The sequence below is a fragment of the Monodelphis domestica genome, chromosome 7, assembly GCF_027887165.1.
Source record: "Monodelphis domestica isolate mMonDom1 chromosome 7, mMonDom1.pri, whole genome shotgun sequence".
Taxonomy (NCBI): Eukaryota; Metazoa; Chordata; class Mammalia; order Didelphimorphia; family Didelphidae; genus Monodelphis; species Monodelphis domestica.
This window is the reverse complement of record NC_077233.1, coordinates 247,345,724-247,358,938: the sequence shown is the minus strand read 5'-3', so window position 1 is coordinate 247,358,938 and position 13,215 is coordinate 247,345,724. Positions and strand designations below refer to the sequence as shown.

General features: G+C 37.0%; 1 protein-coding gene across 1 annotated transcript in view; it reads left to right on the top strand.

The window, feature by feature from the left end:
* The window catches only part of TEK (TEK receptor tyrosine kinase), a 141,809-nt gene that overhangs the window by 101,300 nt on the left and 27,294 nt on the right, over positions 1–13,215 (top strand). Inside the window, exons 14-16 of the mRNA XM_001374814.5 lie at positions 3,086–3,240; positions 5,620–5,830; positions 12,407–12,517. Coding sequence (XP_001374851.2) covers positions 3,086–3,240; positions 5,620–5,830; positions 12,407–12,517 — 477 coding nt within the window. The remainder of the gene's footprint in view (positions 1–3,085; positions 3,241–5,619; positions 5,831–12,406; positions 12,518–13,215) is intronic.

Below are 13,215 nucleotides of genomic sequence, written 5' to 3'. Positions count from 1 at the left end.
AGTCATTGAGCAAGTTAGTTTCAATATTTTGAATATAGCTCGTCCCCTGATTCTTTACTTTTCTAATTGATAGATCATCTGTATTATATTTGACACTGGAAAATAAAGGATTGTTTTTCACTGTATTTACCACTTTTTACAACTCTGGATTCTCAGGCTATCTTTTTAATTTCTTTGATCCCTGTGTATAATTAGAGTTTATCCATTTGTTTGGAAACAATTTTTTTTTAATATATTTTATTTGATCATTTCCAAGCATTATTCGTTAAAGACATAGATCATTTTCTTTTCCTCCCCCCCACCCCCCATAGCCGACGCGTAAGTCCACTGGGCATTAGATGTTTTCTTGATTTGAAACCATTGCTTTGTTGATAGTATTTGCATTAGAGTGTTCATTTAAAGTCTATCCTCTGTCATGTCCCCTCAACCTCTGTATTCAGGCAGTTGCTTTTTCTCGGTGTTTCCACTCCCATAGTTTATCCTTTGCTTATGAATGGTGTTTTTTTTTCTCCTGGATCCCTGAAAGTTGTTCAGGGACATTACACTGCCCCTAATGGAGAAGTCCATTACGTTCGATTATACCACAGTGTATTAGTCTCTGTGTACAATGTTCTCCTGGTTCTGCTCCTCTCGCTCTGCATCACTTCCTGGAGGTTGTTCCAGTCTCCATGGAACTTCTCCACTTTATTATTCCTTTTAGCACAATAGTACTCCATCACCAACATATACCACAGTTTGTTCAGCCATTCCCCAATTGATGGGCATCCCCTCGTTTTCCAGTTTTGGGCCACCACAAAGAGCGCAGCTATGAATATTTTTGTACAAGTCTTTGTGTCCATTATCTCTTTGGGGTACAGACCCAGCAGTGCTATGGCTGGGTCAAAGGGTAGATATTCTTTTGTCGCCCTTTGGGCATAGTTCCAAATTGCCCTCCAGAATGGTTGGATCAATTCACAACTCCACCAGCAATGAATCAATGTCCCTACTTTGCCACATCCCCTCCAGCATTCATTACTTTCCTTTGCTGTAATGTTAGCCAATCTGCTAGGTGTGAGGTGATACCTCAGAGTTGTTTTGATTTGCATCTCTCTGATTATAAGAGATGTAGAGCACTTCTTCATGTGCTTGTTAATAGTTTTGATTTCTTTATCTGAGAACTGCCTATCCATTTCCCTTGCCCATTTATCAATTGGAGAATGGCTTGATTTTTTGTACAATTGCTTTAGCTCATTATAAATATGAGTAATTAAACCTTTGTCAGAGGTTTCTATGAAGATTTTTTCCCAATTTGTTGTTTCCCTTCTGATTTTAGTTATATTGGTTTTGTTTGTACAAAAGCTTTTTAGTTTGATGTAGTCAAAATTCTTTATTTTACATTTTGTGATTCTTTCTATATCTTGCTTGGTTTTAAAGCCTTTCCCCTCCCAAAGGTCTGACATGTATACTATTCTGTGTTTACCCAATTTACTTATGGTTTCCTTCTTTATGTTTAAGTCACTCACCCATTTTGAATTTATCTTGGTGTAGGGTGTGAGGTGTTGATCTATTCCTAGTCTCTCCCACACTGTCTTCCAATTTTCCCAGCAGTTTTTATCGAATAGTGGATTTTTGTCCCAAAAGCTGGGATCTTTGGGTTTATCGTATACTGTCTTGCTGAGGTCGTTTTCCCCCAGTCTATTCCACTGATCTTCCTTTCTGTTTCTTAGCCAGTACCAAATTGTTTTGATGACTGCTGCTTTGTAATATAGTTTGAGGTCTGGGACTGCAAGGCCCCCATCATATGTGTTTTTTTTCATTATTTCCCTGGATATCCTTGATCTTTTGTTCTTCCAAATGAACTTTGTTATGGTTTTTTCTAAATCAGTGAAGAAGTATTTTGGTAGTTCAATGGGTATGGCACTAAATAGATAAATAAGTTTGGGTAGGATGGTCATTTTTATTATATTGGCTCGTCCTATCCATGAGCAGTTAATGTTTTTCCAATTGTTCAAGTCTAGTTTTAGTTGTGTGGCGAGTGTTTTGTAGTTGTGTTCATATAGTTCCTGTGTTTGTCTTGGGAGATAGATTCCTAGGTATTTTATTTTGTCTAAGGTGATTTTGAATGGGATTTCTCTTTCTAGTTCTTGCTGCTGAGCTGTGTTGGAGATATATAGAAAAGCTGATGATTTATGTGGGTTTATTTTGTATCCTGCAACTTTGCTAAAGTTGTTGATTATTTCAATTAGCTTTTTGGTTGAATCTCTAGGATTCTTTAAGTAGACCATCATGTCATCCGCAAAGAGTGATAACTTGGTCTCCTCCTTGCCTATTCTGATACCTTCAATTTCTTTATCTTCTCTAATTGCTACTGCTAGTGTTTCTAGTACAATGTCAAATAGTAGAGGTGATAATGGGCATCCTTGTTTCACTCCTGTGGAAACAATTTTTTGAAAAAATGGGAAACATTTTCTGGTCTCATCAATACTTACTTCTACTCTTGTATAGCATTGGTCATCAGTCTGGCCCTCTGGTTCTCTAGAGCAACCTGAAGGCTATTCTCAAGCTAGGAGTAAAATGAGACATAAAAATTAGGTAATAATCTATTCCCACCTTTATTAAAGCTTAAACCAATATCTATCAAGTGTAATAATTAGGGTGAGGCCATTGATTCTTTTTGCCTAGGGCACCAATAACCAAGGGAGCAGGAGATGAGGGAGAGGCACACTTCTTTCACAGGATGGTCTTGAGATTACTCACTCCTCTGCTTCAGTCATCCACCAGTCTTCATGCTGCATAGTATGATTCTGCAATCTTGTCCCTCCCTTAAGGTCCCATTAATTTGGGGGCTTATGTTCCCTACCTTAAACCCCTATGAGAGTACATATTGGTCACTATGGGGGACAGGCTTTCCCTTGTCCTGATATACGTATACATGACATTGGATGGTCACCACTTGGGGGTATCCCCACCTAGAGACTGTCTTCTGTGTCTGTCTACCCTGATTCTTCTCTCTGCCTCTCTAAGCTCTGGAGCACCCCAAATTCCAAGTGAAAGAATTTCTAGCTATGGCTCTAACAATTTCTATTTCATTTTCCTCCAACTACAGTACCAAAAGACCTTGGAGGGGAGAAGATGCTGCTCATTGCCATCCTTGGTTCAGCAGGGATGACCTGTTTGACTGTGCTGTTGGCCTTCTTGATCATGTTGCAGTTGAAGAGAGCAAATGTCCAGCGAAGGATGGCCCAAGCCTTCCAAAATGTGGTACTGTGTCATTAACTATTTTAAGTCTAACTCTATACTTAGAACATATAATTACCTTTCTCTTTATAAACATGCTCCACTAAGTTTGGACCTCTTTATAATTTTCCAACAATTTAATTCAATATTTATCTAAGGACAAATGGGTTTTAAAAAGTAGTTGTAAGCACTATTAATATGGTGATTAGTATAGTATAGAGACTTTGGTGATTCCAAGGCAAAAATAAAATGGGATCTGCCCTCATGGTGCTTTCAGTGGCTATCTCCCAGGGTTGCAAGGGTCAAATGAGATAATACATGTAAAGTACTTGGAAATTTTAAAATCTCTACATAAATGCTAGCAATCATTCTCTTCTTCTCCACATTATTGGAGAGACCAAGAAATATAGACAATTAAGGAAGAATAAAATATTAATAAGTAGAGGAATCAGGGAAGATTTCATGGAGAATGTGACATCAGGGCTAAGCCTTGAAAGAAGAAAAGGATTTTCAGAGACAGAGAGAAGGTGGAATTGAGTGTCCAGAGTCAGGATATGAGAAACCCCAAGAGAAATGGATAATTATCAGATCTGTCTAGGAGACAGCTCATAAAGATGAGAAGTATGAAAGGATATGGGAAAGGGAGATGGGAGTGGGCCGGAGGACTTGAATTTTTATTTTATCCTCCAGATTGTGAGGAAGCACTTAAGGTTTCAAACAATTCTTATTTTGTCATTGGCTCCCATTATGAATGGAAGTTGGAGATATGACCTCCACCCTTTCCTAAATAAGCCTTCCAATAGAATAGGAATCTTTTGACAAGGAAGTGGTCAGCCCATTACATACTGAGGGGCTTAGTGATTCTTTTCCAACTTCATGGTCCCTAATTCTTCAGACCTTCCTTTTTTCTCTGGCCATTGGAATTTCTCTCACATTCAAGGGTTCTTCACATCCATAGTCAAAATCTCACTGACTTCAGCATTGTCTGCTCCTTGGACCTACGCATCTTCAATATTATCCTTTGTTAAATCAATGTCCCCATCTCAGGAATTTTATATTGCAGCCTGAAATGTTCTTAAGCTTGAGACTTCCACTTATACAAAATTAAAAAATACTCTTTTATCAGTTTTTAAAAATTTACAAAATTGAGGAATGACTCTTGAGCAGCTCAAAACAAGGTGGACATATATACTCCCTCTCCGATGAAAGGTTACTAAAATATTGTTTGCTCTATGGTTTGATTTGATCTACAATTTAGCTTTAGTCAACCTAACAGTTACCCTAAAGGGGATAATTAGCAGGCCTGTGAAATGAACTGAGTACTCTCGGGGCCCTGGGACTCTGCTAGTTTTGCTCTCCTTGAGGCAGGAATGTCTCACTTCTGGAATTCACACAAGTAGCTGAAGGTGAGTACATATCGCATGTGAGTTATTTCCAGTGTGCTAACTGCTTCTCCAAAATATGGATAGATCAAAGCAGCTATAATACTCAGAATGCAGAATGTCCCTTTGGAACCCAACAGAATTTTTCTTGGAAGTAAAGAACACATATATAAAGAAAGGGAACCTTAGATTTCCTAAATGCTGTACTAGCTTCCAGGTGAGGTGATCATGAGAGCAGGGACTGAGCCTTATCTAAATTTTCTAGCACCTTCAGCACTCAGTGTTGCATCCCACACACACATGCACTTGACTTGTCTATGGTCACTCAGCTAGTCAATAATTGAAAACCATTTATTAAGTACATACTACGTGCCAGATGCCAGAGAAGGAAATGGCAAACTATTCCAATATCTTTGCCAAATACACACAAGTAGAATCACCAAAGAGTCAGACACAACTGAATGGACTGAACAACAACAAAAGGTGCCAGGGACTGCGCTAAGCACTGAAGATACAAATATGAAAAAAGACACTTCCTGCCATCAAGGAGCTTATAATCTAACAGAAGACAGAAGATTTATATGCATATAGAGAGAGATTTATCTGTGCACATATATGAGGACATACATATAATCACCAAAATACCTCTCAAAGCAGGACATAATCTAGGATTAGTCATTGTAAAGATGACTTTGGATAGGACTTCTATGACCACATCAGATTTAAATACTGGATTTCAATGAATAAACAAGCATTTGTTAAGAATCTACTATGTTCCAGATACTGGATGCTATGTTAGGTAATGGAAATTCAAATCCATAAATGAAATACGAGACCCAATGCACAATGATCTTTTATTCTAACAGGGAGATTTTACTCAAAAACAGAAGAGATATATTTCAGGAATAAGACTTCTAGTTATCATTTTAGCCTTCCCACATTCCTTCTCTGTCTAGAAAAAAAATCAAGTTCTCATGTACTTTGGTATTATGTAACTTGTCATTTCTTTTCCTTTTCCTAGAGGGAAGAGCCAGCTGTGCAATTCAACTCAGGAACTCTGGCCTTGAACAGGAAAGCTAAGAACAACCCAGATCCCACCATCTATCCAGTCCTTGATTGGAATGACATCAAATTTCAAGATGTGATTGGGGAAGGGAACTTTGGCCAAGTCCTTAAGGCTCGTATCAAGAAGGATGGGTTACGGATGGATGCTGCCATTAAAAGAATGAAAGGTCAGTCCTGGGCCAAATATATCAAGCCTCCTTTTGACTAGGACAGGTCAAAAAATTCAGCTTCCTGTTGAAATTGTCCACTATGTACTGATTTTCTTAGAGGTAAAAAAAAATTGGCAGAGTATTAGATATAACTGCCATGTCAAACTAGAGGCAATATTTCATTTTGAAGGAAAGCTACGGCACCCCTGGAATGTGTTGTTCTACTGACAGTTTTCTATACATTCCAATTTAAGCTCTCCCTCTGAACTTTTATGCATATGGTCTCAGTTTTCTGGAACATACTCCCTCCTCACCACCTCAGGGTGCCAAGGTGCCATCTCTTACAGGAGGCTTTTATTGTCCCCACCCCAGAATACTCATCTCTCCCTTTTGAAATGAACAAAAATAGCTAGCATCATATTGCATCGAAAGGGTTACAAAGCAATTCACATTTATATTCTCATTCTCACAACAGTGCTGTAAGGTAGGTGCTATTATCATACCCTTTTTATAGATCATAAAACTAAGGGTCAGAGTTGGTGACTTGCCTGAGGTTACATAGCTAATTAGTAGCTGAAGAAGAAGTCTAGCGCTCTATAGCTGACTTGGTTTGTTTTACATCATATTAACTTTGTGCCCATATGGACCTATATGTAGTATGCCCCTGTACTTCCCTCCCATTGGAAAGTAATCTCTTAGATGTTTTGTTTAACACATTCTTCAGGAATTCCTTGAAATCTATTTTATTATATAATCATACTTTAGCCTGAAAGAATACAGTTAGTTTTGATGGGTAGGTGATTCTCAGTTGTAAACCCAGTTCTCTTGCCTTCTAAAATATCATATTCCAAGCCTTCCAGTCCTTCAGTGTGGAAGCTGCCAGATCCTGTATAATCTGGACTGGGGTTCCATGATATTTGAACTTGAACTTTGCTATAACATTCATGGGAGTTGTCATTTGGGGGTTAATTGCAGGAGGTGATCTGTGGATTCTTTCAATCTCTATTTTACCCGCTTGTTCATGAATATCAGGGCAGTTTTCTTGGATAATTTCTTGTAATATTATGTCTAGGCTTTTTTTGGGGGGGTCATGTCTTTTCAAGTATTTTAATAATTCTTAAATTGTTTCTCCTGGATCTTTTTTCCAAGTCAGTTGTTTTTTTAATGAGATATTTCATATTTTCTTCTATTTTTTCATTCTTTTGATTTTGTTTTATTGTTTCTTTATATCTCATGAAGTCATTAGCTTAAGTTAATCTTTTAGAGGACAAGGATTGTTTTGTTTTTGTCTTTGTATACCCAGTCCTAATAGCAGTGTCCTGCTTATTGTTTGCAGAATTGAATAGATTAAATTTAATGTGAGCCAATAGACAGGAACCATTAAGAGGTTTTAAATACTATGAATTTCCAAGGATTCAGTTTTTCTTGGATCCTCTAAATAAGAATCTATAGATCCTGTCAAAAATACATATAACTACTCTATGGTATCCCTAATCCCAGGAGATGAATTCAGAACAGTCATAATTTGACAAAGTTTAAATCAATATCCTTGCAATTCATCACTCATGGGTGGATAATAATTTGCCTTCACTAAGCAGATTGCTCTTTTCCTTTACTGTATTTGCTGCTCTGATATCATAACCATTACCATAATTATTATTATAGCTAGCATTTTTATGTTTGCTCTGTGATAAGTACTATGATAAGCACTTTATAATTATTATCTCATTTGATCCTCATAGCAATCCTGGGAAACAGGTGCTATTATCTTCCCCATTTGACAGTTGAGGAAATTGAAGCAGACAGGTTAAAAGACTTCCCAGGGTCACACATATAATAAGTGTCTAAGGTCAAATTTGGATTCAGGTCTTTCCGAATCTAGGCTCAAAGTATACTAAATACTGTATACCTCCTAGGAGATTATCAATCTGTGTATGTACATTCATTTATTTTTGTGCATAGCTTTAGGGATTTAATACTAGTCTGCAAACCTTACTGTATCACAGGGGAAAGAACATTGGATTAACATGACCAGACAGTGTGCCAAGTAAGCAGGAAGGGAAGGAGAAGGTGTCTGGCAGGTGTGCCAGTGCTGCTTAGGTGGCAGCCCCTCACCCTGACCTGCTCAGTACCCCCTTCTTCTACCCTGTAGCATGTAGTGTCTTGGGCAACTGGCTTTAGCAAGCTGCCATGAACATCTTTGAGGACCTAAGGAAGATAAGTAAGTGCCAGCTGGATTACCAGGTTTTAACTTTGCTATGACTTTGCTGTTTTTATGAATTGGAAAGGTTTGATAGCTGTCACTGAAGTGGAAGCCCCAATGTGGTGGATCTGTGTCCTTATGAGCCAGCATTTCATAGAGGAGTCCAGATTTTAACAACTTTCCAGGAAGATTCCATTAGAGTTAGTGAAATAGTTATTTTTATAGTTGGAGAAAGAGATATTCCTATAATTCATAGTGTCATATCCAAGTTCACCAAAAATGCAATGGAAATGTCAAATTTCTGACCAAAGGAGATAATAACAAGAAGGCTAGAACAGAAGAATGCTATAGGAAGAGCAAGAGGGCTTTTGCCGGATGTTGTGAAGTATATCATAATTATGAATGATTGATTATTTAAAATTCAAGTATGTGCTTTTGGTTTTAATGGTGCATACATGTTACAGAAAAATAAATCCTAAAATGAAAAACAATTCCTGGGACTATTTCCAAAGTGAATTCTATCGAAAAAAGAAAAACTAGTATATTTGAAATATTCTATTTTCTACCTAAAAGGAAATGGTGAACAGATTTTTTTGCCTAATCCAAATAAATGATCATCAGTTTAAAAAATTTAACATTTCATTAAGGGTCTTCTTTCCCCTCTGATTGAGGATCAATTCTATAGATGGACAATAAAGAGTCATTTGAAGGATTTTGCCTAGAGTCATAATCAGATCTTTCTTAGGCATAATCAGAGCTATGCCTAAGAAAGATTACACTGGTGGCAGTATTATAACTATATTAAAGGGTAAAAAATCAAAGTCAAGGTAGGAAGAATAAGAAAATAATTTCAATAATCTAGGTAGATGGTAATTATACTCTTAGCACCAAAACTAACTTAATTCACATCTGAGTACTTCCCTCATGGCACAGTATGATTGAGATAATGGATGCATGTTTTATATATTCTTTATACACCTAAACCAAATATCCAGCTTTTTTCACCATTGTTACACACTGAATGGCAGAATTATGGTATATGTGCTGCTGAAGCAAGCACTGAATGTCAGCATTATGGGATGTTAGCAGCTGGGGATGCATTTGAGAGATGTTACCGAGTAAAAATTGGTATTACTTTGGGGTCTTAGAATTAAAACTAAATTTTAGTTCCAAGGCGAAAGAGTAGTAAGGACTAGACAATTGATATTAAGTGACTTGCCCAGGGTCACATGGCTAGGAAGTGTTTGAGATCAAATTTGAACCTCAGACCTCTAGCTGCTGCAAATTGGGATTTTTTTGTAAAGTAATTGGCTATACAAGGTGAAAGCAAGGTAACAGCCAAGTTACTAAAAAGAATCAAATATGGGATACTGATGGCACAGACAAAAGTAATTAGTCAAGTATGGGGTGGTATTTGAAGCTGTATAAGGTTGGAAAAAGCAAGATTGTACAGATGGAAGAAGGGAAGAGTAGAGAATAAACTCTGAGCATCAGAAGGAGCTCTGATAGAAGGCAGATGTCAATTGCAACAAAGAAGTATGAGGCAAATGGACGGACATCCAGGAAGATAAAGGCTGAGAAAACCCCATTAGTTTTTGTAATTAAGATGTTATCGGTGACTTTTAATAGAACTATTCCAGTTGAGTAGTTAGCACAAAAGCCAGATTAAAAGAGGTTGAAGTGATAGTGGTGAAGGAATGAAGCCATCATATACAGATGACTTTTTTTCAAGAAATTTATCAGTTGAACTCGAGTGGAGATGGGAGCAAACTTTTCCCCATTTTCTTGCTTTTTTTCTGCAACATAGCTAATATGAAATATGTTTTGCATGCCTTTACAAGATTAATTTATATAATCTCACTATGTGGGAGAGGGGCTGGAAAGAGGAAGAGAATTTAGAAGTAAAATTGTTTTTGAAATAAATATTAAAAGTTAATACACTTTTAAAAAGAAGAAATTTATCAGCAAAAGAGAAGAGAGGAATGGGCCAGAAGCCTTTTTAAGACTAAAGAGATCTAAGTGTTTGTGTTGGAATATGGGAAGGCAACAATAGAGAAGGAAAACAAGTTCTTAAAGGAGGTGGTATAGGATGGGGTCAAGAGGAATTAATAATAGAGATGCCTCTCTGTGACCAAAGGAAAGGAAGAGTTAATGAATGAGGATGGCTTGGGTATTTAAAATAATTAAGAAAGGAAATTGAGGAAATATATTCTACCTCTGCCACCTGTGTGACCTCAGGCAAGTAATTTAACCTCTTTTGGCTCACAATTTCCTGGACATAACATTGAGTCATAAAAACTTAAGAACAATATTTTAATAGATGTTGCCATCCAATCTACTTATGATCTCCAAGGTGCACGAAACGGAAAACTTTCAAGCTTAACTATCAGAAGAGATCAAAATCACATGGGAACAGGATGAATTACATATCATTGCCATTGTCCTGTTTGCTCTGTGCCAAATTAGTACCCACAAATTTGAAGGAAGGTCCCAATCCTGTTAAGTTAAATTCTTATAGAGGATTTACAGGTATTGTAAGAGAGTTACTCAGGATAAGATGATATTACCCAGCTGTAGATAGTACCCAAAACAGGAAGACAACAGGTTCATTAAAGAAATGTTTTGGAATTTTGTTGTTGTTTTTTTTTTTTGTCACATAAGGAGAATAGAGTCTTGACTCACCCTAAGATTTTACTCAAAAACCTTGTTATGCTCGGTAAAGTGACCTAAGACAATGAAGAGTTCCATTTGTTAGAACTATGGGTTGTATTGAAGCTTTCCACAGCAACTGTACAATCACTATTCAGTAAAATAATTAAATTATTATAAACCTTTATTGGAGCGATTGAAAAGTTAGATGGAAAAAAGAAAGAAAGAATATCCTCTGTGTGTATGTGTGTGTGCGTATACACACATATAAGGCCACTCAGAGAAGATTCAGTAGAATATTAAAACACTAAGGTCCCTAAGGCAAGCTAGAATAATTATTTTTATAAGGTTACATAATATGAATCTTGATGATGGAGTAATAGAAAATCTTTAATGGATTTTCAGTAAGACTTGAACATTTGGAGATACTCTTCCCCAAGATTATCCTGGTAAAAATTTAATAACCAGCTCTCTAAGAAGAAAAAAGGTCTTCACTGCACCTTTTAAAATTTGATTTGTAGAAATAACATTTTCCCCATCACTTTCTTGAGTCTAAACAATCAACAGAACAATAAATCAAACCCTGATTTTTGACCTGCAAATACTCATACTTAAATTTAATAATCAACTCTTACAAGCTAGTTCCATCAAATTACTGCTCTTCCTCTCAGTCAATTTATAAATTTTTAAAAACCCTTACCTTCTGTCTTAGTATAAAAAAAAAAGAGGGGTAAGGGCTAGGCAATTGTGGTTAAGTGGTTTGCTTTAAGACAGTGATGGTGAACCTTTTAGAGATAGAGTGCCAGGTCCCCCCCTCAGACCAAGTGCTGTGTCCACCCCCCACCAAAGACCCCCTGCCATGACCCTTCCTACCACTGAGTGCTGGGTACACCTTCCCCCCTTTTACCCCACATAGGGAAGGAAGAAAGTGCTTCCATTGGGCTCCTGGACAGAGGGGCAGGGGATGTGGGAAAATGTCATCAGGCTGGGTGGAAATGGGTAAGGGAGAAGCTCCGCCAGAGTCCCTCTGCCTTTCTAGTAATGAGCTCTGGGGGTGAAGGGGGAGGGCAGTCATGTGCCCACAGAGAATGTTCTAATTGCCATCTTTGGCATCCGTGCCATAGGTTCACCATCACTGCCCTAGGAAATACAGCTAGAAAGATGTAATATTTTCCCATTGAAGCTAATAGCCTCCTATAATCTTTCCTGGGACTTCTTGGTAGTCCATGGATCCAAAGTTAAGAATGCCTATTTAGAAACTTTTCTTTCTCATACCTGAAACAGGTCATCTTCTCCAGTTGGTATATTTATGAACATGGACATAAATAAGAAGGACTAAAAATTAGATTATTATAAGATGATTTTTTTTCTAGACTCTGGCTTCTTCTATAAATGGTTTAGAGGGTGGTACAAAAAGAAAATCAAAACTATGGAAAGAAATTTGATTCATGAATTAGTTGTGAGTTCCAATTGTCATACCTGTTCAATCCCTTTTCCATAGTAGAATACTTGTTCACCTACCTTCCTGTAAATGGATTTGACTATAAAACTAAAGGATTAAAAAATGAGAGGCAACCCAATTTAACTATTTGGTCAATTTTGCATAATAAGGAGCCTGAAGATAACCATTCTCTAAAACTTGAAGATAAGTGAGGGAAAGGGATTAAGGGAAAAGAGACAGTTGATTCTGAGAAGATGTAATTGAAAAATGGATTTCAACAATGATATATTTTCCCTTCTAGAATATGCCTCCAAAGATGACCACAGGGACTTTGCTGGGGAACTGGAAGTACTTTGTAAGCTTGGACACCATCCCAATATCATCAATCTACTGGGAGCATGTGAACATCGGGGTAGGATGCTTTTTACTGCCAGCTTAAAATATATGTATCCAAATTAGAAAACTAGAAAATCTAGAAAGATAATAATAAAAAATATAGGTAAGAATATCACATACTTAATGCTTTAAAAAAAACCAGGATATATCTCCTAATTGCATAATGTAAAGTTATTGATCAGTTTTTTTTTTTAGTTATGTTTGACTCTTTATAACCCCATTTAGGATTTTCTTGGCAGAGATATTGGAGTGGTGTTTGCTATTTCCTTTTCCATCTCATTTTTCAAATGAGGAAACTGAGGTAAACAGGATTATTTAAATTGCCCAAATTTGAAGCCAAATTTGAACTGAGGATGATTAGTCTTCCTGACCCAAGGTCTAACACTCTATGCACTGTGCCACCTACTTGCCCATAATGTAATACAGCATGACTAAAAAGTAAGCTTGGAATATCAGCAGCTTGACTTTGGTTTAGACACTGCTGCTTATGGGAATTGACTGTCAACTCTGCCCACTCCAGACATTCACAGAAATATTTCTTTTTTTTCTTATTTACACATTTTTATTTTTAATGAGAAAAAAATCACATTTTTATTCTTATTACTGACCCGCCCCAATGACAAAAAGAAAATAAGGAAAATAAAACCCTTGTAACAAATATCACAGAAATATCTGAGTTGTCACTATCTCTGAAAAAACCACTGCCATCAGGGA